Consider the following 26,901-nt stretch of genomic DNA (forward strand, 5'->3'; position numbering starts at 1 on the left):
ATCAGACACGATCTGGATTGAATACCCCTGTCGGATTCCCGTTTCCCGGCGTTTCCAGGCGTTTTAATGTAAACGGACAGTGCATCCACGAAGAAAACGAGACAGATACGGTCTAATGTAAACTTGGCCTTAGAATCAAGTCAAGTCAGTTTATTTGTATCGCACTTTTAACAGCAGACATAGTCGCAAAGCAGCATTACAGAAAATTAAAGACTTTCAGCATAAACTAATTTTATCCCGAATAAATGTATCTCTGATGAGCAAGTCTGTGGTGACAGTGGCCAGGAAAAACTCCCTCAGATGACACGAGGAAGAAACCTTGAGAGGAACCAGACTCAAAAGGGAATCCATCCAAATCTGGATGAAAACAGATGGCATGATTGCAAATAACTTGCTTCGATAACTGTGTCCTATATGGTCACAAAGTATGACTGTGTAAACAGGAAAATCATTATAGTTTTAACATGAAGTCTGTTTTGTTGAAGTAACTGTTCATTGATGGAAACAAGAACAACAAGAAGGACAGGAATCTTAGGAATTTTAGAATCAAGAACAAGTTCCAGTTAAAGTGGCTGGTGAGTGTACAGTCATGGTCAGAAGTTTACATACAGTGACATGAATGTCATCTTGGATATGAATGTCATGGCAATATTTGGGCTTTCAGTCATTTCTTTGAACTGTTCTTTTTCTGTGGCAGAATGATTGTACAGCATACATCTTTAATTTAAAAAAACCACACACTAGAATTTGGTGCACAAGTTTAAATTTTCTTTGGGTTTTCTGAACTCAACACAAATCAAAATTATACATACAGGGTCAAAAATTTACATATGCACACTTAGATTATTCATTCAGAGGTGCTGATTCCAAAATGTCTCTTATCTTGCCAAGGCCGAGGTCTCTTAACTTCCTGTTAGTGATCATGATTGACTACAGCTGGTAGCATCTCTGTGCCTTCATAAAAAGGGTTTGTTTACAGCACTCATTGGATTGACCAACACACAGTAAAATGGGAAAGTCCAAGGAGCTCAGTGCAGATCTGAGAAAGAGGATCACAGGTATACACAACTCCGGAATGTCTCTTGGAGCCATTTCTAAACAACTGCAAATTCCAAGATCAGTTCAAACAATTGTATGCATGTTATTGTGAGGTGCAGTCACCTTGCCAAGCCACTTTGCTTCAAGAAAACCCAAACTGTCACCCTCAGCTGAAAGGAAATTGGTTTGGATGGTCAGGAACAACCTGGAAACCACCATGGCACAGCCCTGCCATGAACTACAAGCTGATGGATCACTGTCTACAGTTCAGATCACCATGGACTAAGAGGCTGCTATCCAAGAAATAACCCCTCACTCCAAAATTGACACCTTCAAGCTTAAAGTTTGAAGCTGACCACACGGACAAAAAAAACAAAAACAAAACCCAGCCTTCTGGAGGAAAGCTGTATGGTCAGATGAGACAAAGATTGAGTTGTTTGGCCACAATGACCACCATGTACAGAGCGACACTGTACCAGCTGCTGGTGGTGGTAGGATCATCATGCTCTGGGCTGTTTTGCTGCCAGTGGAACTGGTTCATTGCACAAAGTGGATGGAATAATGAAGAAGGAGGACGACCTTAGAATTCTTCAGTATAAACCATCAGAAACTTGAACACGACTTGGGACTTAAAACAGGACAATGAACCCAAACACGCATCAGAGCTGGTTGTGGAGGATAAAGCAGGCTAACATTAAGCTTAAAACAAGTCCTGACTTCAACCCTATTGAAAATATATGGACCGTGTTTATAAATTGAGTCCATACCAAGAAAACAAACAAACAAAAAAACAAATTTAACTGAACTCTACCAATTCCACCATAAAGAGTCATGAACAAAAATGTTGGTCAAGGTGAATCTTGCGAAGAGACATTTTATGAGTGCTGTATGTATAATTTTGACCCTGTATTGATTTCAGAAAACCCAAAGAAAATTAAAACTTGTGCACCAAATTCTAGGGTTTTATTTTTTAAATTAAAGCTGTATGCTGTACAATCATTCTGCCACAGAAAAAGAACAGTTCAAAGAAATGACTGAAAGCCCAAATATTAGATGACATTCATGTCACTGTATGTACACATCTGACCACAACTGTATAAAAGATTTGAAATAGGGTTTATTACAAACCTGGCAACACAGCCACGCGTCCATGTTTATCACACCCTCACTGGCGCGCCGCACAGACAACTGACCAATCAGATTCGAGCTTTTAATGCATGTTAACCAATAGGATCAAAGATGGTGAATTAAAGTCCTGTAAACATGTTCGGTTGAGTCACCGGCGTTAAAGCGGAACTGTTTTTTATACCAGAGTAAAAGAGTGGATACTTCTAATAAATGGCAGTTTATTTTAATTACATAGTCGAAATAGTTTAAATATAGTAGCATTATTCTATATTTATATATATTATATATATATATTAGAGCTAAAAGAGATGAAAAAGGTGAAAAAACGCCAACAGCTGAATGGGAGCAGAACAACGCTTGGTAGACCTGAAGGTGAGCAGGATGTGTGGGTTTAATGTGTTGATAATATTAACATTTGTAATGTTAGAATAAGGTTAAGGTATGAGTTCATGTCTTTTCTAAGCTAGGGAGCAAGTCTTGACGTGTCCAGTAAAGCTACATGTCTCTCTCTCTCTCACACACACATCTGTTTTCTATGAACACACACCATTATAGTACATGTACAGACTCTGAGATGATGATTATCACTTACACAAGCACAAATCTCACATTTTTGCTGTTTATACACTACCGTTCAAAAGTTTGGGGTCACCCAGACAATTTTGTGTTTTCCATGAAAAGTCACACTTTTATTTACCACCATAAGTTGTAAAATGAATAGAAAATATAGTCAAGACATTTTTCTGGCCATTTTGAGCATTTAATCGACCCCACAAATGTGATGCTCCAGAAACTCAATCTGCTCAAAGGAAGGTCAGTTTTATAGCTTCTCTAAAGAGCTCAACTGTTTTCAGCTGTGCTAACATGATTGTACAAGGGTTTTCTAATCATCCATTAGCCTTCTGAGGCAATGAGCAAACACATTGTACCATTAGAACACTGGAGTGAGAGTTGCTGGAAATGGGCCTCTATACACCTATGGAGATATTGCACCAAAAACCAGACATTTGCAGCTAGAATAGTCATTTACCACATTAGCAATGTATAGAGTGGATTTCTGATCAGTTTAAAGTGATCTTCGTTGAAAAGAACAGTGCTTTTCTTTCAAAAATAAGGACATTTCAAAGTGACCCCAAACTTTTGAACGGTAGTGTATGTTATAAATGATCCCCTGTGAAAGATTTAACTCTTTGCCACACTCCCAAAATGTTCACGCCTTGTTCAGTTTTATCCATAAAAACATAGAAATATGCATTTAAACCCCTTATATACAAAATAATTTTCCAGGAGAAAACCATCTAGGTGTAGTTCTGTTCTAGGAAAATGATCAACAACAGGACGGTGTGAGAAAGCGGAGTGAACATTACCACTTGGAAGTGATTTTATTTTCCCATAGCAGCATGGATCAGAGTGTTTCATTCCTCTCATACCACTGAAATGTGCCAGTGATTACAATTTTATCCATGTACATACACTACCTTTCAAAAGTTTGGGTGGGGTCACTCTGAAATGTCCTTATTTTTGAAAGAAAAGCACTGTTCTTTTCAATGAAGATCACTTTAAACTAATCAGAAATCCACTCTATACATTGCTAATATGGTAAATGACTGTTCTAGCTGCAAATGTCTGGTTTTTGGTGCAATATCTCCATAGGTGTATAGAGGCCCATTTCCAGCAACTCTCACTCCAGTGTTCTAATGGTACAATGTGTTTGCTCATTGCCTCAGAAGGCTAATGGATGATTAGAAAACCCTTGTACAATCATGTTAGCACAGCTGAAAACAGTTTAGCTCTTTAGAGAAGCTATGGACCCTTTTCACGTGACGTCACGACAAACGCAGCCGCCATTTTGGACGTGTACTACCAGTAGTTTACCACAGCCAGCATTGAGGAACGGCAGCAAAGAAAGTGTTTATTTTCAGCAAGGCTTCCATCATGCCACTATATTGTTGTGCACCTGGATGTAGTAACCATCAACAAACAAGGCAAGGGTTATCATTTTATCGGATCCCGACGGAGAAGATGGATAGCGGCCATTAAAAAAAATTAACAGATTGGCAGCCCTCGGCATACCAGCGCTTGTGTAGTGACCACTTTGTTGGAGGTAAGACGAATAAAATTAGCCAGAAAAGGCATTACATTGCTGTTAACATTCTGTGGCAGCGAGTGTGTAACCAAATAGGCTAAAATAACCCATTGTAACCTCTGTTCTTCTGTAGTAGCTATTAGCTAACGACATTAGCTAGCGTTGTGTTCCTTTGCTGTTGGTAGACTGTAGGACAGATCAGAGGCAGTGTCCTACAAACAGCGCTTAAAATTTGAGGGGGAGCAAGCCGGAGCGCGCTCCGGAACCTCGGGCGTTGGCTCCGGCAGCTATTTACACTGGATCCGGTGATCCGACACCTCTTTTGACTATGTAACAAAAAAAAACAACCCAAATAATTAAATAAAAAAAATGCAAGTTTATTTAGTGTTAATGTCTGATTTTGATATCTGCCTTGTTGGTGATTTCTCTCATGAAACGACATCCACAAAATATCTGCAGATGAACTTAATTTGCAGTGTGATTACAAAACATGCCCAGAAGCGCAGCGCAGCGCCCCGCCCCCTTTTTTCCCGCACCGGAGCCGCTCATCCTCTGCGCTCCAGACCTCCCACTTTACAAATTAAGCACTGCCTACAAATAAGTGTTCAAAACAATAGGAGCATGTATTTGTCTCTTAAATCCAGGCCGTTCCCTGTAATCTGTAACACTGGGTTGGAGAAAGTAATGGCAAATAGCGAGTGCACAAGCCATAGACGGTAAACTGTACACAGCGCCAGGGCAGTGTGATGGTATGTCTACTTTTAGATTGTGTTAGCTTATCAATGAACACACTCGTCACTCGATGAGTTTCACGTCTTTACGACGGATACTTAAATGTGTGTTAGGTATTATTGTTGCAGTCTAAGCAGTCATTGTAGCAGCTAGATGAGCGAGAACCGAAAGGGTCCGTGCCATAAACTGTTATTTCTGTACGGCGTTGCTAATGTGTCGTTACTGTTGTTATTTCTCCCTCTGCTCGCCCTGTAAATGCCCTACGTCGCTGGATAGCGAAGGTGTTTTCTGCATCTCGCTCCTTTTTCTTGTATGTTCTCCGTTTGTCGCCTTCCTCGCATTCAAACCAATTCGAGCCGAAGTCCGCTACATGTCCAAAATGGTGGTCGCGTTTACGAAGGTCACGTGACTGAAAAGGGTCTATAAAACTGACCTTCCTTTGAGCAGATTGAGGCCCTGTCCACACGGCAACGGATTCAGGTGACTCCGATATAATTGCTTATCGTTTAGGCCTGGCGTCCACACGGCACCGGCGTTTTGGGTGCCCAAAACGCAATCTTTTTGAGAACGGGTTCCAGAGTGGAAAGATCTGGCAACGTTGCCGTTGTGAAGTCGTCTGGGTGAGTAGAACGGATTTGTTTACGATGACGTCACAACCACATGACTGTGAGTGCTTCACGCCGGGTAGAAGTGTAACGAATATCACCAGGAAAAAGCCTTACAGAGCACTAGTGAGAGTGAAACACGAGCTTGGATATTATTATTATTATTATTATTATTATTATTATCATTATTATGTTCAGTGTTAGTTCACAGTAGTAATGCAAGAAGCAGAATAGTGACAGTAATAGTGAAGCAAAAACATGCAATTGTACAAACACTGCACCTCTACAGCAAAATATTCATTTATGAAATGGTCTGATTCTTAACACCAGTAGTGCCAATGATCTTCTCATTGCGATGCGATGCGAGTTGTCAACAAATCCTATAACTTGGTTCATGAAACGCGCTTACAAAATATTTTCACTGTGAATATTTATTGTGTAATGGTGCAATCCCGCCTGCAAAAATAGGGAAAAAAGGAGCGATCTCACCTCTTCAGATGTTGATTTAAGTCCGACAATACATTCCTCAAAAAGGGCGTAGAGGAGCAAATTAATCCAATTTATTCCGGACCATTAAAGACGCCGCCTTCCGCGTAGAATCATACGTCTCCTCGCCGCCATATTGGATAGGTCAAAGCGGAGAATAAAGATTAGCTGCGTTTAACTGTACCAACAGGTTTACCGTCCAAACAAGATCACATGGGATTACCTTTCACAGGTGAGAAACAAATTAATCCATCAACGTGTAGTATTCAATTTATTCCGGACCATTAAAGACGCCGCCTTCCGCGTAGAATCATACGTCATCCTCGCCGCCATATTGGAGAGGTCAAAGCGGAGAATAAAGATTAGCTGCGTTTAACTGTACCAACAGGTTTGCCGTCCAAACGAGATCACATGGGATTACCTTTCACAGGTGAGACTGGAAAAATACTTTTCATTGTATTTGGTCATTATAATGTAATTTTACAAGCAGATTTTCCTGACTTTGTGGCTAATATGAAGTCTCGTGCATTATGCGCATGCATCCTTACTTCTTCTATTGTTCTGGTGTCTCCGAAGGGACCATCTTACAGCGCCCCTAGAGGTGTGGCATGTGTATTGCATCGTTTTCAGCAAGCGTTGCGTTGCCATATGGACCAGATATTTTACTGATTGTTGCCCATTTGGACGCGATATATTTTTAAATAACATCTTGTTGCTGTTGTCGTGTGGATGTAGCCTGAGTTTCTGGAGCATCGGGGTCAATTAAATGCTCAAAATGGCCAGAAAAATGTCTTGACTATATTTTCTATTCATTTTACAACTTATGGTGGTAACTAAAAGTGTGACTTTTCATGGAAAACACAAAATTGTCTGGGTGACCCCAAACTTTTGAACGATAGTGTAATTACATTTGATGTTCATTCCTGTTCTCGCTTGTTATAACAGCTAACAGTCGTTCATTCACCAGCTTCTCTATTCACTCTTACTCGAAGACTAAAACACAAACCTTTTCCATTCTGAAGGCTTTTGAACATCTAAATACTTAAAGGTCCCATGGCATGAAATTTTCATTTTCTGAGGTTTTTTAACGTTAAAATGAGTTCCTCTGACCTTCTTAAGTCACCCCAGTGGCTAGAAATTTCATAATGTGTAAACCAAACTATGCCCAATATTTGAGAATGGCACGTCAAAACGGCTCTTTGAGAAGCTCTTCCCTTGCCGACGTCAGCAAGGGATATGATCCCCACGCCCCCCCCCTGGATTCCCACCCACTGTATGGATTGCCCGCCCAGCTCAAAAGTTGCCACCAAACATGGAAGTTGCGCTGTACATGGATGTGACAACACAGAAAAGAGTCTGTTTTTACTGCCGACGGGAGAGCCCCTGAAGACGCAGTGGCTTAATTTTATTTACTTCAATAATACGCCGTCGAGTCTACCTAAGACGGTGTATGTTTGTCGGAAGCATTTTCCTGATGAATGTTTCCACAACTTGGGACAGTACAGGGCAGGTTTTGCACATCAACTGTCACTGAAGCCTGGGTCCGTACCAAGCATCCCTGCCGCATCAGCCACAAACACCGAACAAGTAAGTGTATAACTGTTAAGTCGTTTTGCCGTGTTTTAAAATCGGTGCGTTAGCCTTGCAATGGCTACATTAGCTGTGCAGCTAACCGCTTCCTGCAGTTAGCCAGGTACTCTGCACTACAAAACCAAAAAGCATGCAGCATGCTCTGTTATAATAGCCAATCAACAGTTTGTACAAAGACGCCCACATTTTTTTTTTTTAAGTCACTCGTTCATTTTATTTGTTTGTTTGTTCAGTAAAAACCCAAACATTTGTTGAATTTATTTTATTTCCTCGTGTTGCACCTTAATGACGTCAGCGCGCGGTATTTTTCCCTTCGCGGTTTGTTCCTTCTCTCTCGCCATAGTAAGACACCCACATCCGCTTGTTCTGACCCACTGGAGGTAGCGTCACAGTGCTGTTAGCCAATCAGAGGTAACACATTTACATGTAATGAATATTAATGATAAGACCCGCCCCCACCCTCTACCCTTCCCCGCCTCCTGCTTCTCATTAGCAAAACGACGCACTGGGAAAAGTGCTGAAATGGGGCTTTCTCCCAGGAGGCTATATCTACGTGCCGAGGGTTCATTTCGAGAAAGGCTGCGGATATAACATCCGGAAACCTCCACGAGCCCGTTTAAAGCATCAACAAACCACCATGCCATGGGACCTTTAAGTTATAGCTTTATTTCTGACTGTTACTAAGCACTGGAACTGGAGACTCCTTCCATAAACGATAAGTAGAAGAAGAAGCTTTTATTTAGTCACATGTATAGTCAAGCACAGTGAAATTCCTCCTCTGCATTTAACCCATCTGAAGCAGTGAACACACACACATACGGTTGGGGGTTAGGGGTCTTGCTCAAGGGCACTTTAGCCATGATACAGAGGGAGGGGAAAATACTGTTCATTCATTGGCTCATCTGGCCAACAGGTGATGAGTTTATGCCATCATGTGTTGTCCGTCCGGCGTCCCCCACAATTCACGAAAATCGCTTCTTCTCTCTCAATTCTTCACTGATTTTTATTATTTTTGGCAGTCTGCCTGGGGTGCATATAGCTTCTACACAAATTTACATAATTGCAATTAATAATGAAGATATGAAGTAATTAAGCCCTAACGAGCAGTTTCCACACAAATCACTTCTCCTTCAATTCTTCACCGATTTTGATTCTTTCTGGCATGAAGGTAGGGGGACCTAGGGTGCATATAACTTCTACCCAGATTTGCTTAATTACAATTATTAATGAAGTTACGGACTAATTAAGCCTTAATGAGCAGTTCAACAAAAATCACTTCTTGGTCAATTCCTCGATGTTTTGGATTCTTTCTCACAAATAGGTTGGTATTCCTAGGGTGGATATAGCTTCTATATATAGACCCTTTTCACGTGATGTCACGACAAACGTGGCCGCCATTTTGGACATGTACTACCAGTAGTTTACCACAGCCAGCATTGAGGAACGGCAGCAAAGAAAGTGTTTATTTTCAGCAAGACTTCCATCATGCCACTATGTTGTTGTGCACCTGGATGTAGTAACCAGCAACAAACAAGGCAAGGGTTATCATTTTATCGGATCCCGGTAGATGCTGACCGACGGAGAAGATGGATAGCGGCATACCAGCGCTTGTGTAGTGACCACTTTGTTGGAGGTAAGACGAATAAAATTAGCCAGAAAAGGCATTACATTGCTGTTAACATTCCATTCTAGTTTACTGTAATTATGATCTGGCAGCTATTTACACCGGATCCAGTGTAAATAGCCGCCGGAGCCAACGTCCGAGGTTCCGGAGCGTGCTCGCTCGCGGCCCGGCCGGACGTTGGCTCCGGCAGCTATTTACACTGGATCCGCTGTAAATAGCTGCCAGATCATAATTACAGTAAACTAGTACATACAGTTTTCTGCATCTCGCTCCTTTTTCTTTTATGTTTGTTGCCTTCCTCGCATTCAAACCGATTTGAGCCGAAGTCCACTACATGTCCAAAATGGCGGTCGCGTTTACGAAGGTCACGTGACTGAAAAGGGTCCATAGCTTGTATATAGTGTATATAGCTCGCAACATTTATTGCGCAAGGTGGCCCACTTTAGACCGTTCCTTCTGGACAAGATGGGGCCGGAGTGAGCTACGCTGTCGTTGATGCTCTCGTTTATTCAACTTCCCTCATGTTTTTCCTGCTGGTCCCAGGAATCGAACTGTCTACCCTTTGGACCCAGAGCTGCTTCTCTAAACTTTAGGTCATGGCTGCTTCTGTAAACGTTCCTCAACGAAAAATTACCATTTTAATTATTACACTCATTTTTAAATCCCTTTATGTGGCATGTGCCATCTGCTATAATAGAACCAGTAATATATTACAATGATGGTATTAATATAAACCTGTGATTTGGCATGAAACCAGAACTACTTTCAGCTGCACTTGTAGGAAATTGTTCCCCAAGGATTTGGGGATGCACTGATCTGTTAACCGTCTGGGGTCTGAGAGTATTTTCCGGCACACTCTAATGATTTTGGCATGCTCTGATTTTGTTGTCAATTTCAACAAATCAAAGCAGTATTTTTTTTGTCAATTTCAAAAATTCTAAGCAGTATTTTCAAAGTCATATGACTTTTTTTTTTGTATTCAGCACAAGTTCAGCTACAATAATATGAGTAGTATGCCATAATTGTACTTTTTAAAACAATAACAGATAAATGAAGAGGTAAAAAGCAGTTTTAGAGCGGTGTTGGAATGTCTGAAAAAAACATGACCTTACCCAGTGTGTTGAGCCGCTTTGGTCACTTGAGGTGATTCTATTCAGTCTTAGGAATGGATCAAGCACAAAACCTTAAGTCTGCTCCATTGATTTGGACAATTAACTGGCCATCAAAAAAATGTATGTCCTATTGTTTTGGGGTAAAGGGTTGGCAGTGGGAGAGGTATTTAATGAGAAAGCTAAAAATTTCCATTCCATTCAATGAGAAGAGTGAAAACCCCTACCACTGCCAACTCTTAATCCCATCAGGTCAAGTCACAATGGGTAAGACCATGTTTTTTCACACATTCCAACACAGTTTTAAAACTGCTTTTTACAACAGCTTCATTTATCTGGTATTTGACTTTATTTTGGTATTTGACTCTATTCAGTGTCTTGAAATTAACTCTTGTACTATTTTACTCAGTTCAGAGCCACAACCAACTCTGTTACACAATTACTCTGTAATTTTGCTCCCACTCCAACTCCAAATTTTACACTCTAAACTCAAAATAGAGCAAAATGAACAATTTTTGAGGAAAATACTTTTAACTCTGGAAAAATTGCTCAGTCATGTTTCCTGTGTATGCACTACAGCGCACACATATCAACCGATATGCTCATAATGAAGAGAAGAAATATTTAAACTTACTCTTTGGTCGGATCGAGTTGAAGTAAAAAAAAAAAAAAAAGGCATTGCTCATAGTCAGTGTCACAGTTCTCAAGATTGAATTGAATTGCTGTCCTAAATCATCTGAAATGCATAAAATCTGTGTGCCATCTCGCAACAAGTTTTACCTCCAAATAGCCTGAACTACGTCTGACAGATTTTATCCTGTTTATGGTGGATGTTCCCACCATGAAAGAGAAACCAAGCGAAACCGAAAGAGTGAAAGTGATTATCATGGCATTACCATGTGAATAGTCTTATGAATGTGTAAGTGGGCGCACGGCGCTCTGACTCAGGTGTGACTGAGTAAGGTGGCAAGGTTTATGTTTTATCTAATTTTGGTAATTTAAAGCGACAATATTATTTGGCAGTGGGCACATAGGAAAGTGTAAAGTTTCTGTCAATACAGTGGTGCTTGAAAGTTTGTGAACCCTTTAGAATTTTTTATATTTTTGCATAAATATGACCAAGGACAACATCAGAGTTTTACACAAGTCTGAAAAGTAGATAAAGAGAATCCAGTTAAAAAATTAGACAAAAATATTATACTTTGTCATTTATTTATTGAGGAAAATGATCCAATATTGCATCTCTGTGAGTGGCAAAAGTATGTGAACCTCTAGGATTAGCAGTTAATTTGAAGGTGAAATTAGAGTCAGCTGTTTTCAATCAATGGGATGACAATCAGGTGTGAATGGGCACCCTGTTTTTATCTAAAGAACAGGAATCTATCAAAGTCTGATCTTCACAACACCTGTTTGTGGAAGTGTATCATGGCACGAACAAAGGAGATTTCTGAGGACCTCAGAAAAAGCGTTGCTGATGCGCATCAGGCTGGAAAAGGTTACAAAACCATCTCTAAAGAGTTTGGACTCCACCAATCCACAGTCAGATTGTGTACAAATGGAGGAAATTCAAGACCATTGTTACCCTCCCCAGGAGTGGTCAACCAAAAAATATCATTCCAAGAGCAAAGCGTGTAATAGTCAGCGAGGTCACAAAGGACCCCAGGTTAACTTCTAAGCAACTGAAGGCCTCTCTTACATTAGCCAATGTTAATGTTCATGAGTCCACCATCAGGAGAACACTGAACAACAATGGTGTGCATGGCAGGGTTGCAAGGAGAAAGCCACTGCTCTCCAAAAAGAACAATTGTACTCATCTGCAGTTTGCTAAAGATCACGTGGACAAGCCAGAAGGCTATTGGAAAAATGTTTTGTAGACAGATGAGACCAAAATTGAACTTTTTGGTTTAAATGAGGAGCGTTATGTTTGGAGAAAGGAAAACACTGTATTCCAGCATAAGAACCTTATCCCATGTGTGAAACATGGTGGTGGTAGTATCATGGTTTGGGCCTGTTTTGCTGCATCTGGGCCAGGACGGCTTGCCATCATTGATGGAACAATGAATTCTGAATTATACCAGTGAATTCTAAAGGAAAATGTCAGGACATCTGTCCATGAACTGAATCTCAAGAGAAGGTGAGTCATGCAGCAAGAGAATGACCCTAAGCACACAAGTCGTTCTACCAAAGAATGGTTAAAGAAGAATAAAGTTAATGTTTTGGAATGGCCAAGTCAAAGTCCTGACCTTAATCCAATGGAAATGTTGTGGAAGGACCTGAAGCGAGCAGTTCATGCGAGGAAACCCACCAACATCCCAGAGTTGAAGCTGTTCTGTACGGAGGAATGGGCTAGCCTGGGCCCGCCCATCCTAAGCATGATGCAACACGAGGGCCTGTTGCGAGCTTAGTCTGGCCAGGCAAGCCATCTACACCTCTTCCAAGCTCCCGAAAAATCGGGAGCCAATCAACTTTGAGCATCTCCAACGGCCCTGGGTAGAGGCGTGTTCAAGGCAGTGACGTAGTAGAACTGCGACCGGAAGCTATAGATTGTTTACAGAATCTATGCCGGAAGCGCTTCGTTCACATCACGAACATGGAGCAGCGGCAAGCCTTTGACACAGCGGTAGATGCTGTATTGAAAGCATTCAACGGGAAGTTCTCATTGAAAACGGAGCAAAGAGCAGCCCTGGAGGTATTTATCTTCTTCCTGTTACTCAAGCAGTTTCCGTCGCGTCACATACGTCAGAGGAAAGAGTGATGTGATTGGTTTAAGCTTCGTCACAGCCTTTTCTGGCTTCAACCAGTAGCAAACTGAGGCATTTCAGGGAGGCGGGTCAACCACACGCTTTGGGAAACGGTTGGGCTTAATATCTTTGCCAGACCAAATGCTTGCAGAGCTTTGAAGTCGCGTTAGCCAGACTAGGAATGGGCTAAAATTCCTCCAAGCCGGTGTGCAGGACTGATCAACAGCTACCGGAAACGTTTAATTGCAGTTATTGCTGCACAAGGGGGTCACACCAGATACTGAAAGCAAAGGTTCACATACTTTTGCCACTCACAGATATGTAATATTGGATCATTTTCCTCAATAAATAAATGGCCAAGTATGATATTTTTGTCTCATTTGTTTAACTGGGCTCTCTTTATCTACTTTTAGGACTTGTGTGAAAATCTGATGATGTTTTAGGTCATATTTATGCAGGAATAGAGAACATTCTAAAGGGTTCACAAACTTTCAAGCACCACTGTATGGTTATCATACTTTGTATGATAAATATCCTCACAAGTTGTTTTTTTTAATCTAAATACATGACCTACTCATTGTAAACCTGCTGAGTTTCGCCGGTGAAGCTCTCGACCCTAAAAGGTTAATGAGCATTACTGTCAGGGCGGAGTTGCCATGATCCAATGATGTTGCCATCATTGATGGAACAATGAATTCTGAATTATACCAGTGAATTCTAAAGGAAAATGTCAGGACATCTGTCCATGAACTGAACCTCAAGAGAAGGTGAGTCATGCAGCAAGAGAACGACCCTAAGCACACAAGTCGTTCTACCAAAGAATGGTTAAAGAAGAATAAAGTTAATGTTTTGGAATGGCCAAGTCAAAGTCCTGACCTTAATCCAATGGAAATGTTGTGGAAGGACCTGAAGCGAGATCACATTTACACTGGATCACATTTGATGTGTTTTGAATCAGTTCAGTGACAGACTGAATACCAGTGTGTGTGTGTGTGTGTGTGTGTGTGTGTGTGTGTGAAGTCGACTGACATATCACACAAAATTGCACTTGCCTCTAATTCCTCATGGTCTAGTCAGTTTCACCGCATATTTCAACATGGCCATGATTTGGAAACAGGACTTTGGAAACATGAGCCAAGTAACATTACAGAATCGAGACTGATTGATTGAATCTGCTTGCGCGCAAAAAAACAAGAAAAGGAAATGCTCCGTCCACGGTTCTATTCGATGCAACATATAGCTGTTTAAATCAGGTCACTCATTATTATTATTATTATTATTAATAATTTTTTTTCCATTGGCAGAACACATGTCCTGGAAGAAGCAGAAGCTCGCAGACATCCAGCAGGCTCTGAACAGTGACCCTGTGGACATCGAGACCCTGCGCAGTGCAGCTGTCAGCGAGGGAGGCTTACTGACCGATGATGTGCGCAGAAAAGTTTGGCCCAAGCTCCTCAGTGTCAACGTGTTTGACCTTCCTGCCAAACCTGGTGAGTGTGTAGAGTGGAGTGCCATCCAGAAGAGCCAGAATGAGTGAAATGAAATGCATCAGGATCTGTTTCGCCTTGTCTCGTAATACTTACCTCCTTTCTCTCATCACTCTCTCTTTTTTTCTTTTAAATAGCTAAAAATATCCGAGAGAACCACAAAGACTACAACCAGGTGCTTCTCGATGTTAGACGCTCCATGCGCCGATTCCCACGAGGTAACGTTTGTGTGCTTTTGATTAGGCAGTATGACTCAGGATTGCATTTGATGAATTTTGAAATGTCTTCGACATTCGTCGTTTTGTAAACGGCACGTCTAGAAATGTCACACACTTGGGAAGAACAAGCCATCGGGTCATTCTGAGGGTAAAAGGGAAAAAAAAAATACTCAAAACCTACACACTCTCTCTCTCTGTATATAGGATTACATCATTGACGTAATAGCGATAACTTTTCCTGAACATGTAACTATTAAATATGATTCATGGATAATAAATATTTTATTATTAGTCTGAGAAAGAAGAATAATCAGTTCTGAATTTACTATTAAAATTTTTCATCTTAAATATTTGAAAGTTAGGGTCGTGATATATAACAGTTATTCCATGAAATCGAGTCGTACATGAGCTGCTAGCCAACAAGGAGCGTAGCACCGAGTCCGCTATAAGCCATGTATGACAAGATTGAGTGGAATAATTTTGTTCTATCCACATTCACTGGATTTTGAGAAACGGAGCATTTTTATTCTTATTTTTTTACAACTTCAATAAATAATTTTATACAAAGCGTCCAAAATAATTTCTGCTTAGAACAAACCGGTGAAATGACAGGAGCAATTTGTGAAAAATGCTATCATAATACCAATTCTTGAAAAATAAAAAAGATATGTTTTTACCATCAAATACTTTCATTCCATATTTTGTTGCTTTTTCTTTTTGTATTTTTTGGGATTTTTGTTTGCGAGTAGAGTTTATTTCATCCTCGGTTGATTTTAGCTACATGCACTGCCATTTTGTTTTTCTCTACTCGCGGTATATGAGCTGATATCTTAGTAGTAGAGTAGCCAATCAGAGCATACGATTGCTCATATCCAGTGAACATGGATAGAATAAATATAAAATATATTCCCTTTTTATCCCCCGCTGGCTGAAAGGCCCGAAGGGGGATTACGTCATGGCGATTTCCATCCGTCCGTCCGGGAAAGGCTGCTCACCTTCTGAAATCAACTCCTCTCACAATTTTTGGAGGAATTTCACAACACTTGGCAGGATTCTTTGTTATATGTCGGTAATGCGCATATTGCAATTTCATTAAATTTGGTTACGTTTTCCCAGAGTTACAGCCCGCGATTAACAAAATTATACTTTGAAAATTCCATGAGAGTGTGTTTTCCTTCTGAAATCAACTCCTCTCACAATTTTTGGAGGAATTTCATCAGACTTGACAAGAGGCATTGTTATCTGTCGGTAGTACGCATATTGTAATTTTGTTCAATTCGGTCACATTTTTACCAGAGTTACAGCCCTTGATTAACAACCTTGTACTTTCACAATTTCATGAAGGTGTGCTCGGCTTCTGACGTCAACTCCTCTCACAATTTTTGGACGAATTTCTCGACGCTTGGTAAAAGGCCTTGTTATATAACGGTAATGCGCATATTGCGATTTTAATTTCTTTTGTGAAAATTTTACCAGAGTTTTGACTCTTGATTAAATAACTTGTTCTTTGACAATTTCATGAGGGTGTACATTCTTCTGAAATCAACTCCTCTCACAGTTTGTGGAGGAATTTCACCAAACTTGGCAAAAGGCTTTGTTATATGACCGTTATATGACCGTTATACGCATATCGAAATTTCGTTTAATTTGGGCAAATTTTACCATTGTTATGCCCTTGATTATTAACAAACTTGTACTTTTGGCAATTTCATCAAGGTGTGCTTGCTTTCTGAAATCAACTTCCCTCGCAGTTTTTGGAGGAATTTCATGTAATTTGGCAAAAAGTTTTTATCCCCCGCTGGCTGAAAGGCCTGAAGGGGGATTATGTCGTGGCAGTGTCTGTCCGTCCATCCCGGGAAGGGTACTCGCCTACTGAAATCAACTCCTCTTACAAGTTTTGGAGGAATTTCACGAAACTTGGCAGGATTCTTTAATACGCATATTGTAATTTCGTTCAATTCAATCGCATTTTACCCGAGTTATGGCATAGTTGCCAGCAGGGGATATTGTGCTCTCCGAGCACTCTTGTTTAAACTTTTGTGTGGCAAAAATTAACAAATCAAAAGTTGCTATTCTCTAATCATTTCCATATCGTATGTGATGGGTCTACTTTTAATATCACAGAATGAATTTATATGAAACTCTCTGCAAATCAGGATAAAAAAAAACAACTCTCTCAAATACTAATACTATGTAAAATCTCTCAGCCATCCGAAAGGACCAAAAAAAAAAAAAATCACATTCCATAATGAGTCTTTTTCTTTCAGTATAACATTGACTCTGTCCATTTAAAGTTGTCTAGAATTGGAGAGCGAGGTCTGTATAGCTACCGAGTCTGGAATATGGGACAGTTTGCAGCTCATGTGAATCGCTCTTCCTCTGTGTCTCGCGTGTCAGGGATGCGGGCTGATGAAAGGGAGGTGCTGCAGGAGCAGCTGATTGACATCATCCTGGACGTTCTGAGGAGGAACCCCCAGCTGCATTACTACCAGGGCTACCACGACATAGTGGTCACCTTCCTGCTGGTTGTAGGAGAACGGATGGCCATAGCGATGGTCGAGAAGCTGTCCAATCATCATCTCAGGTTTGTGTCTTTTGGCAGAGTAACAAGGTGTTGTCCTTTTTTTAAATTATGTTAATTTTTTTCCTCAAAGAGTAAGCCCAATTTTGTCTTCAGTTTAGTCTTACCCATTCTGACCAGCTATGTCTTCTGTATCACATGACTGGGAAGGGTGGGGCAAACACGTGCGTTTTCCAGAGAGATACCCAAAACCAACCTTTTGTATGTTTTCGAACTCATGTTCGTGTTGTATCACAGGGCAGCTTAACGCACTCGGAGTGAAGTGCTATCTGCCCTCTTCCGCATACATGCCTGTGATTGGCGAGTGTCTCTCTGATTCACGGGGAGAGATGGGAACGAATGGCTGTGGCATAGTCAGGATTCATACTCGCTATCTTCCAGTGATGGCAAATGCTTTTCTGTTGCACTACTTGAGAGCCCAAGGTGCACAGATCTTGCAGCAACCACGTTAATAAGTTAGAATGTTTTTTTTTTTTTTTTAGTCCGATATTTTTATTTTTTTAATCATGCACCTAAATTCTTATGTTGCGATATTCAGATCTTTGTGTATAATCGCATCTGGAGTCCAAACAGCCGATCAAATTGTAACATTCCAAGATCCTGAAGGTTGTAGCCAGAAAAGTGTAAAAACAACAACAAAAAACCTCCACCTGTATCTCTGGAGCATCTGAGGTGGGCTTCTGTTTTTATCCCCCGCTGGCTGAAAGGCCCGAAGGGGGATTATGTTGTGGCGATTTCCGTCCATCCGGGGAAGGGTACTCCCCTTCTGAAATCAACTCCTCTCAGAATTTTTGGAGGAATTTCACAAAACTTGGCAGGATTCTTTATGTGTCGGAAAAGCCTTGGTCACAACCGGACTGTAGTATGTTCCCTATGTGTGGGTGGAGCACAGAGGATGGCAGGACAGAGATCGAGGTAATCAAAGGGCTTTATTGCTGTACTTTTCAGTTTGACAATTTCAAAACGTATTTTCGAGACGCGCGCGCGCGCACACACACTGTCGTCTTGTCTCGGGAAGCTCTCTCTCTGCTCTCCCTCTGCCTCCTTAAATAGGGCGTGGTTACTGGGAAGACACACGAACACAGGTTAATTGCCGTCAGGTGTAGTGATTCTGCCACTTACCTTCCCTGACTCCGCCCTCCTGTCACAGACCGTCACAGACCCGCTGTCACAGACCCGCTGCCACATACCCCCACCGCCCGACTCAGGCCGGGCGGCTGTCCGGCCTGCAGCTGACTCCCTCCCCCCCGACGGGAGAGGAAGTCCGCCACGACCATCTGCGCCCCCGGCCTGTGGACCACCTTGAAATTGAAGGGTTGGAGTGCCAGATACCAATGGGTGATCCGCACGTTGGCATCTTTCATGCGGTGGAGCCACTGGAGGGGTGCGTGGTCCGAACAGAGGGTGAAAGGGCGCCCCAGCAGGTAGTAACGGAGGGCGAGGACCGCCCACTTGATCGCTAGACATTCTTTTTCGATTGTGCTGTAGCGCCCCTCACGCACCGACAGTTTCCTGCTAATGTACAGGATGGGGCGGTCCTCCCCCTCCACTTCCTGGGACAACACCGCCCCCAACCCTCTGTCCGACGCGTCGGTCTGCAACACAAAAGGGAGAGAAAAGTCAGGGGGGTGTAATAGTGGCCCCCCACACAGCGCAGCCTTTACCTCAGAGAAAGCCCGCTGGCACTGCTCCGTCCACTGGACCGGATCTGGTGCCCCGTTTTTAGTGAGATCAGTCAGCGGGCTGGTGACGTCCGAATAATTATTAGGTATAAACCTATGATAGTAACCAGCCAGCTCCAGGAACTGTCTCACCCCCTTTTTGGTCTTGGGCCTCGGGCAGGCCGCAATTGCTGCTGTCTTGTTAATTTGGGGATGCACCTGCCCGTTGCCCAAGTGGAAGCCCAGATACCGTACTTCCACCCGCCCAATCACACACTTCTTCGGGTTGGCAGTGAGACCTGCTCGCCTCAGCGACCTAAGGATGGCCCTCAGGTGTTGTAAGTGCCGCTGCCAGTCGTTACTATAAATGATTATATCATCCAGGTATGCAGCTGCATAGGTGGCGTGGGGGCGGAGGACCCTGTCCATCAGCTGCTGAAACATAGCAGGCACCCCAAACAGCCCAAAAGGAAGTGTGACGAATTGGTGCAAGCCGAACGGTGTGGAAAAGGCCGTTTTTTTTCCCGGGATAATGGAGTCAAGGGGATCTGCCAATATCCCTTCGTCGAATCCAGTGTCGAATAAAAGCGAGCCGTGCCTAGTCAATCGAGCAGCTCGTCAATACGAGGCATTGGGTACGCGTCGAATTTAGACACCGCGTTGACTTTTCTATAGTCCACACAGAACCGGACCGACCCGTCGGCCTTGGGTACCAAGACCACCGGGCTGCTCCAGTCACTGTGGGACTCCTCGACGATGCCCATTTCGAGCATGGTCTGAAGTTCTTCCCGAACCACCTTTTTTTTGTGTTCGGGTAGCCTGTAAGGGCGGCTACGCACTACCACCCCCGGGGGCGTCTCTATGTGGTGCTCTATGAGGTTAGTGCGACCGGGCAGGGGCGAGAACACATCTGAAAACTCGGTCTGCAACTGGGCGACCTCTGTGAGTTGGGTCGGGGAGAGGTGGTCTCCACAGGGGACCGGAGAGGTATGTGATGCCAATGTCCCTTTTTGAACCTCCGGCCCCAGCTCCGCCTTCTCCGGAACTACCGACACCAATGCCACGGGGACCTCCTCGTTCCAGAGTTTAAGCAGATTGAGGTGGTAAATCTGTAGCACCCTACCCCTGTCCATTCGCCTCACCTCATAGTCGACGTCCCCGACTCGCCGTGTGACCTCAAAGGGTCCTTGCCACTTGGCGATCAATTTGGAGCTCGACGTGGGCAACAGTATGAGTACCTTATCTCCCAGAGTGAACTCTCTAAGGCGCGTACCCTTGTTGTACAGGCGGGCTTGCCGTTCCTGGGCCTGCCGCAAATTCTCCTGAGTTAGGTGGGTGAGTGTGTGGAGTTTTGCGCGCAGGTCCATAACGTACTGAATTTCGCTTTTGCTTTGTGAAGGTCCCTCCTCCCATTTTTCCCACAGCACATCTAGGATGCCGCGCGGCTTACGCCCATATAATAATTAAAACGGGGAGAACCCCGTGGAGGCTTGGGGGACCTCTCGCACTGAGAACAGCAAGAGCTCGAGCCACTTATCCCAATTACGTGCGTCCTCACTCATGATTTTTTTAATAATATTTTTGAGGGTGCGGTTGAACCGTTCTACTAAACCGTCCATTTGTGGGTGATACACACTGGTGCGGATCGGCTTAATCCCCAACAACCCATACAGTTCGTTCAGTGTACGTGACATAAACGAGGTGCCTTGATCAGTCAGAATCTCTTTCGGGAATCCAACTCGGGAGATGACGCGGAAGAGTGCCTCCGCAATACTGTGTGCTGAGATATTGCGCAGAGGCACTGCTTCTGGGTATCGCGTTGCATAGTCCACCAGAACTAATATAAAGCGGTTCCCTCGTGCTGACCGATCTAATGGCCCGACGAGATCCATCCCAATTCTCTCGAATGGGGTCTCGATTAACGGAAGAGGGCGCAAAGGCGCTTTTGGGATGGCCGCTGGATTTACTAACTGGCATTTGCGGCATGCCGTACACCACCTACGAACATCGCCGCAAATCCCCGGCCAATAGAATCGGGCCATAATTCGGGCTAGTGTTTTATCCTGCCCTAAGTGTCCAGCCATGGGATTAAAGTGAGCCGCCTGGAATACCAATCCCCGGCGGCTCTTCGGAATTAACAGCTGTGTGACTCGCTCTTTAGTTTGAGTGTCCTGCGTCACTTGGTATAATCTATCCTTCATAACTGCGAAGTAGGGGAAGGACGGGGTGGTGTTTGGCTGGAGCGTTTGACCATCGATTACTCTCACTTGGTCAAACGCATGCCGCAGAGTCTCGTCTCGCGATTGTTCTAATGGGAAATCTGCGAGGGATTCCCCAATAGAGAGAGGAGGAGCCGGCGGCTCCTCACTCTGACGCGGAGATGACGTAGACGGCTCTGTGACAGCTGCTCCCGCCAAAGCGACACCGGGACCTCCCCCTGTCAAATGGCAGGACCCACTCTTGACTAGGCGTGTCATTAAACCCCGAAATCCCGGCCAATCAGTCCCCAAAATTAAAGAGTGGGTAAGGCGAGGATTAACCGCCGCCTTCACTATAGATTTTTCCCCTCTGAAAAATATGTGGACCGACACCAAAGGGTAGCTGTGAACATCCCCGTGCACACACAACACCTTCACCCCCTGTGCTCCCCCCAATGCCTCGTCTTGAACCAGGCTTTGGCGGATCGAGGTCTGATTGCAACCAGAATCCACCAACGCCTGATATGTAGCCCCTTGGACACTCACCGGTATGCGATACGCTCCGGCCCGATCGAGGGCGGCCTCTGGCACGTCGGGGATCCGTACCACCGCGCCCACTTCCATTGCCGTGCATTGTTGTTGCAGGTGGCCTGGTTCCCCGCAGCGCCAGCGAACCGGCCCGGGCTTTCCCTCTGCACCGGTGCTCTGGGGCTCACTCACCTGAGGGGGGGGGAGAGACAGACACAGAAGGGAGAAACGGGAGGGCACCACGGGTGCGGCGGGCCGGCACCACGGGTGCGGCGGGCCGGCACCACGGGTGCGGCGGGCCGGCACCACGGGTGCGGCGGGCCCCCGTCTCCGCGGTGGGGGAATGGGGCGAGGACGGGGCACAGAAGAAAGGGGGGGGAGAGAAAGAGAGAAGAGGAGAGAAGGGTTGACGTCGTCGGTTGTCCTGCCACCGGAACAGCCGCCAAATGATCCTCCGCCAGCCCGACTGCCTGATCCAGCGACGCTGGGCGGTGGCACTGGACCCACTCCGCGGTTCCTGCTGGTAAGCGGGCGATGAACTGTTCCAGTACCACCTGGTCGACGATTCCCTCGGCGTCGCGATCGTTGGCCCTCAACCACCGCCAGCAGGCGTCTCGGAGCTGCTGGCCGAACGCGAACGGCCGGTCGACTTCCTCCAATCGCAGTGCGCGGAAGCGCTGGCGCTGTTGTTCCAGTGTGCGCCCCACGCGCTGGAGGACGGCCCGGCGGAGGTCCGCGTAGGCCAGCCGGCGGTCGGCGAGGAGCTGTAGCGTGGCCAGCTGTGCCTCTCCCGTTAGCAGGGGGAGGAGGCGCACCGCGTGCTGCTCCATCGGCCACCCCAAGGCTTCGGCGACCTGTTCAAACAACGTGAGGAACGCCTCGGGGTCGTCCTGCGGGCCCATCTTGGTGACAGTGAGGGGGGGACGGGCCCGCGGCCGGAGCGCTGGTGGACCTCGCCGACGCGAGGAGATGCCGGAACGCCTCGCGATCTTCCTGCTGGGCCAGCACCAGGGCTTCGAAGCGCCACTCTTGTTCCTTTCGGAGTGTGACAAGCGCCTGGTACTGGCTTTGCTGAGCCGTGGCGAGGGCGTGGACCAGGTCGGCGAACGGGGAGGATTCCATGGGGCTGCTTGGTTGGTGCTCCACTTTTTCCCGGGTTTCGGCACCACTGTAGTATGTTCCCTATGTGTGGGCGGAGCACAGAGGACGGCAGGACAGAGATCGAGGTAATCAAAGGGCTTTATTGCCGTACTTTTCAGTTTGACAATTTCAAAACGTATTTTCGATACACACACACACACACACACACACACACACATTGTCGTCTTGTCTCGGGAAGCGCTCTCCCTCTGCCTCCTTAAATAGGGCGCAGTTACTGGGAAGACACACAAACACAGGTTAATTGCTGTCAGGTGTAGTGATTCTGCCACTTACCTTCCCTGACTCCACCCTCCTGTCACAGACCGGCGCTTGACCACGCCCCCGCTGCCACACGGACATACGATTTTTTTTGGCCGTGCGATTTTTGGCGTTTCCCAAATCGCTGCCCTTTTTTGTTCGTGGAGAACGTAGTTGTGGTGACCATGAAGGAGTAAGATCACCGCACACCCAACATACAACCCGGAAGTCGAACGTGCGTACCACACACGAAATCTGAGGCTGCTCGGACGTACGGCTGTCGCTTCATTCGTCCAGCCAACGCACCTTCAAACGTGCACTAATCGTACTGACCGTGCGTTCCATGCAGGCTCCGTATGAAGGTTGCAAGAACTGCGCACGATCTGTACGTTGTGTGTACCAACGGCGTTCGTTTGTCGCACTGCGGCGATTGGAGAGGGGTATATATATTTCAGCATACTTTGGTTTCTCACTGTGAAAATGGCAATCCCTCCGCAAAGACTTCGTCTCAAACTCCTGGCCTGCTGGCCACTGTCGTGGTCTTCATCCTCCTCCTCACTGCTCCTTGTCCTCTCTCTCTCTCCTCCCTCTCTGCCGCCGTCTCTCTCTCCTCCGTCTCTGACACCTTTTCTATCCTCCTCTTCCCTTTTGCCTTCAGCATACTGAATTGAAGCGATGAAATTGGGTTTTCTCTCAATCAAAGCCTACGTGTACAAATGGCCGTAGGCACCCCTGCTGCTTTATATACCCGAGTTTTCGTGTGATTGACGCCCTCTCGCCGTACGGCCAATGCACGGCCGACTTACGGTACTTGACACGCATGGATGACATACGAAATATCTGAACGTGCGTTGGCCGCACTAATTACGTATGTGGGGCGCACGACACACATACGGAGTCCGCAAGTGCGACGTATGAAAAAAATTGACATTTTGCCCAAACCTGACACCAGCAAATCGTACGGAAGATACACGAGGCCGTAAGTTTGTCTTGCAACCTGAAAAAAACGTAAGCGCCCGTCAAGTTTGTTTGACATGACAAAGAACCTCTGCAGCCAGTCTACGGCTCGAAAATCAGCACGTCACACGCGCGCCCTCCGTGCGTTTCTTTGCGTTTTTTGCACGTGGACCGGCCGTAGGAGCACGTACGCCTGGTTGTGACCGAGGCATAATACGCATATTGCAATTTCGTTCAATTTGGTTACGTTTTCCCAGAGTTACAGCCCGCGATTAACAAAATTATACTCTGACAATTCCATGAGCGTGTGTTTTCCTTCTGAAATCAAGTCCTCTCACAATTTTTGGAGGAATTTCACCAAACTTGACAAGAGGCCTTGTTATCTGTCGGTAGTACGCATATTGTAATTTTGTTCAATTCAATCACATTTTACCAGAGTTACAGCCCTTGATTAACAACCTTGTACTTTCACAATTTCATGAAGGTGCGCTCGCCTTCTGACGTCAACTCCTCTCATGATTTTTGGACGAATTTCACGAAGCTTGGTAAAAGGCCTCGTTATATGACGGTAATACGCATATTGCGATTTAATTCCATTTGTGAAAATTTTCCCAGAGTTTTGACCCTTGATTAAATAACTTGTACTTCGACAGTTTCATGAGGGTGTACGTTCTTCTGAAATCAACTCCTCTCACAATTTGTGGAGGAATTTCACCAAACTTGGCAAAAGGCTGACAACAGAAAATCATTACAGGGAGTGCAGAATTATTAGGCAAATGAGTATGTTGACCACATTACCCTCTCTATGCATGTTGGCCTACTCCAAGCTGCATAGGCTTGAAAGCCTCCTACCAATTAAGCATACCAGGTGATGTGCATCTCTGTAATGAAAAGGGGTGTGGTCTAATGACATCAACACCCTATATCAGGTGTGCAAAATTATTAGGCAACTTCCTTTCCTTTGGCAAAATGGGTCAGAAGAGGGATTTGACGGACTCAGAAAAGTCAAAAATAGTGACATATTGCAAAGGGATGGAGCACTCTTAAAATTGCCCAGCTTTTGAAGCGTGACCATCGAACAATCAAGCGCTTCATTCAAAATAGTCAACAGGGTCGCAAGAAGCGCGTTGAAAAAAAAAAGGCGCAAACTAACTGCCCGTGAACTGAGGAAAGTCAAGCGTGAAGCTGCCAAGATGCCACTTGCCACCAGTTTTGCCATTTTTCAGAGCTACAACATCACTGGAGTGTTAAAAAGCACAAGGTGTGCAATACTCAGGGACACGGCCAAGGTAACAAAGGCTGAAAAATGACCACCACTGAACAAGACACACAAGATGAAACGTCAAGACTGGGCCAAGAAGTATCACAAGACTGATTTTTCTAAGGTCTTATGGACAGATGAAATGAGAGTGAGTCTTGATGGGCCAGATGGATGGGCTCGTGGCTGGATCAGCAAAGGGCAGAGAGCTCCAGTCCGACTCAGACGCCAGCAAGGTGGAGGTGGGGTACTGGTATGGGCTGGTATCATCAAAGATGAGCTTGTGGGACCTTTTCGGGTTGAGGATGGCGTCAAGCTCAACTCCCAGTCCTATTGTCAGTTTTTGGAAGACACCTTCTTCAAGCAGTGGTACAGGAAGAAGTCAGCATCCTTCAAGAAAAACATGATTTTCATGCAGGACAATGCTCCATCACACGCATCCAAGTACTCCACAGCATGGCTGGCCAGAAAGGGTCTAAAGGAAGAAAGATTAATGACGTGGCCTCCTTGTTCACCTGATCTGAACCCCATAGAAAACCTGTGGTCCCTCATCAAATGTGAGATCTACAAGGAGGGGAAACAGTACACATCTCTGAACAGTGTCTGGGAGGCTGTGGTTGCTGCTGCACGCAATGTTGATCGCAAACAGATCAAAACACTGACCGAATCCATGGATGGCAGGCTTTTGAGTGTCCTTGTAAAGAAAGGCGGCTATATTAGTCACTGATTTGTTTTTTTTGTTGTTGTTGTTTTTGAATGCCAGCAATGTATATTAGTGAATGTTGAGTTGTTATATTGGTTTCCCTGGTGAAAATAAATGAGTGAAATGGGTATATGTTTGTTTTTTGTTAAGTTGCCTAATAATTATGCACAGTTATAGTCACCTGCACACACAGATATCCTCCTAAGATAGCTAAAACTAAGAAAGCCCTACTCCAACTTCCAAAAATACTCAGCTTTGATATTTATGAGTCTTTTGGGTTCATCAAGAACATAGTTGTTTTTCAATAATAAAACTAATCCTCAAAAATACAACTTGCCTAATAATTCTGCACTCCCTGTAATGTGTACCAAATGTGTTTCACTGAGGGCCAAAAATTGACCATGTCCTTTCCAGCAGAAACCCATGGTATTGGCACAAATTATGTTTAATATATACCTGTAAAATTTTCTGACTAATCTTCAACGGCAAAAAAGTTACATACGTTCAAGTTACGGCACTATCAGGGGCCTACGGACACTACATTTTGCCATATTGCTTTGTGCATGTGATGCATGCTTTTCCTGTTCTGGTTAACTAACAATATTCAGGTCTACAATTTTTAAAAGCAATACTTTGTTTTAACTCTAGCAAGATCAGAATTCTCGGCATGTGGTGTTTTGAACTGTAATTAAATCTTCCAAAGATGATGAAAAAAAAAGTTTCTTGTGTGTTTGTTTCTGTGTCACATACAGAGAAAGTGAATGATTTTTTTT

General features: G+C 44.4%; 1 protein-coding gene across 2 annotated transcripts in view; it reads left to right on the forward strand.

Moving 5' to 3' along the window:
• The first annotated feature begins 2,374 nt into the window (after positions 1 to 2,374).
• The window catches only part of zgc:63863 (uncharacterized protein LOC393372 homolog), a 102,888-nt gene continuing 78,361 nt past the window's right edge, over positions 2,375 to 26,901 (forward strand). For both annotated transcript variants that reach the window (XR_009656787.1, XM_060942603.1), the window contains exons 1-4: positions 2,375 to 2,538; positions 14,444 to 14,629; positions 14,764 to 14,844; positions 17,242 to 17,428. Coding sequence is in view for 1 of the 2 variants with exons in the window: in XM_060942603.1 (XP_060798586.1) it covers positions 2,475 to 2,538; positions 14,444 to 14,629; positions 14,764 to 14,844; positions 17,242 to 17,428 (518 nt within the window). In the remaining variant the exon portion in view is untranslated. The remainder of the gene's footprint in view (positions 2,539 to 14,443; positions 14,630 to 14,763; positions 14,845 to 17,241; positions 17,429 to 26,901) is intronic.

The sequence above is a fragment of the Neoarius graeffei genome, chromosome 16 (genome assembly GCF_027579695.1).
Source record: "Neoarius graeffei isolate fNeoGra1 chromosome 16, fNeoGra1.pri, whole genome shotgun sequence".
NCBI lineage: Eukaryota > Metazoa > Chordata > Actinopteri > Siluriformes > Ariidae > Neoarius > Neoarius graeffei.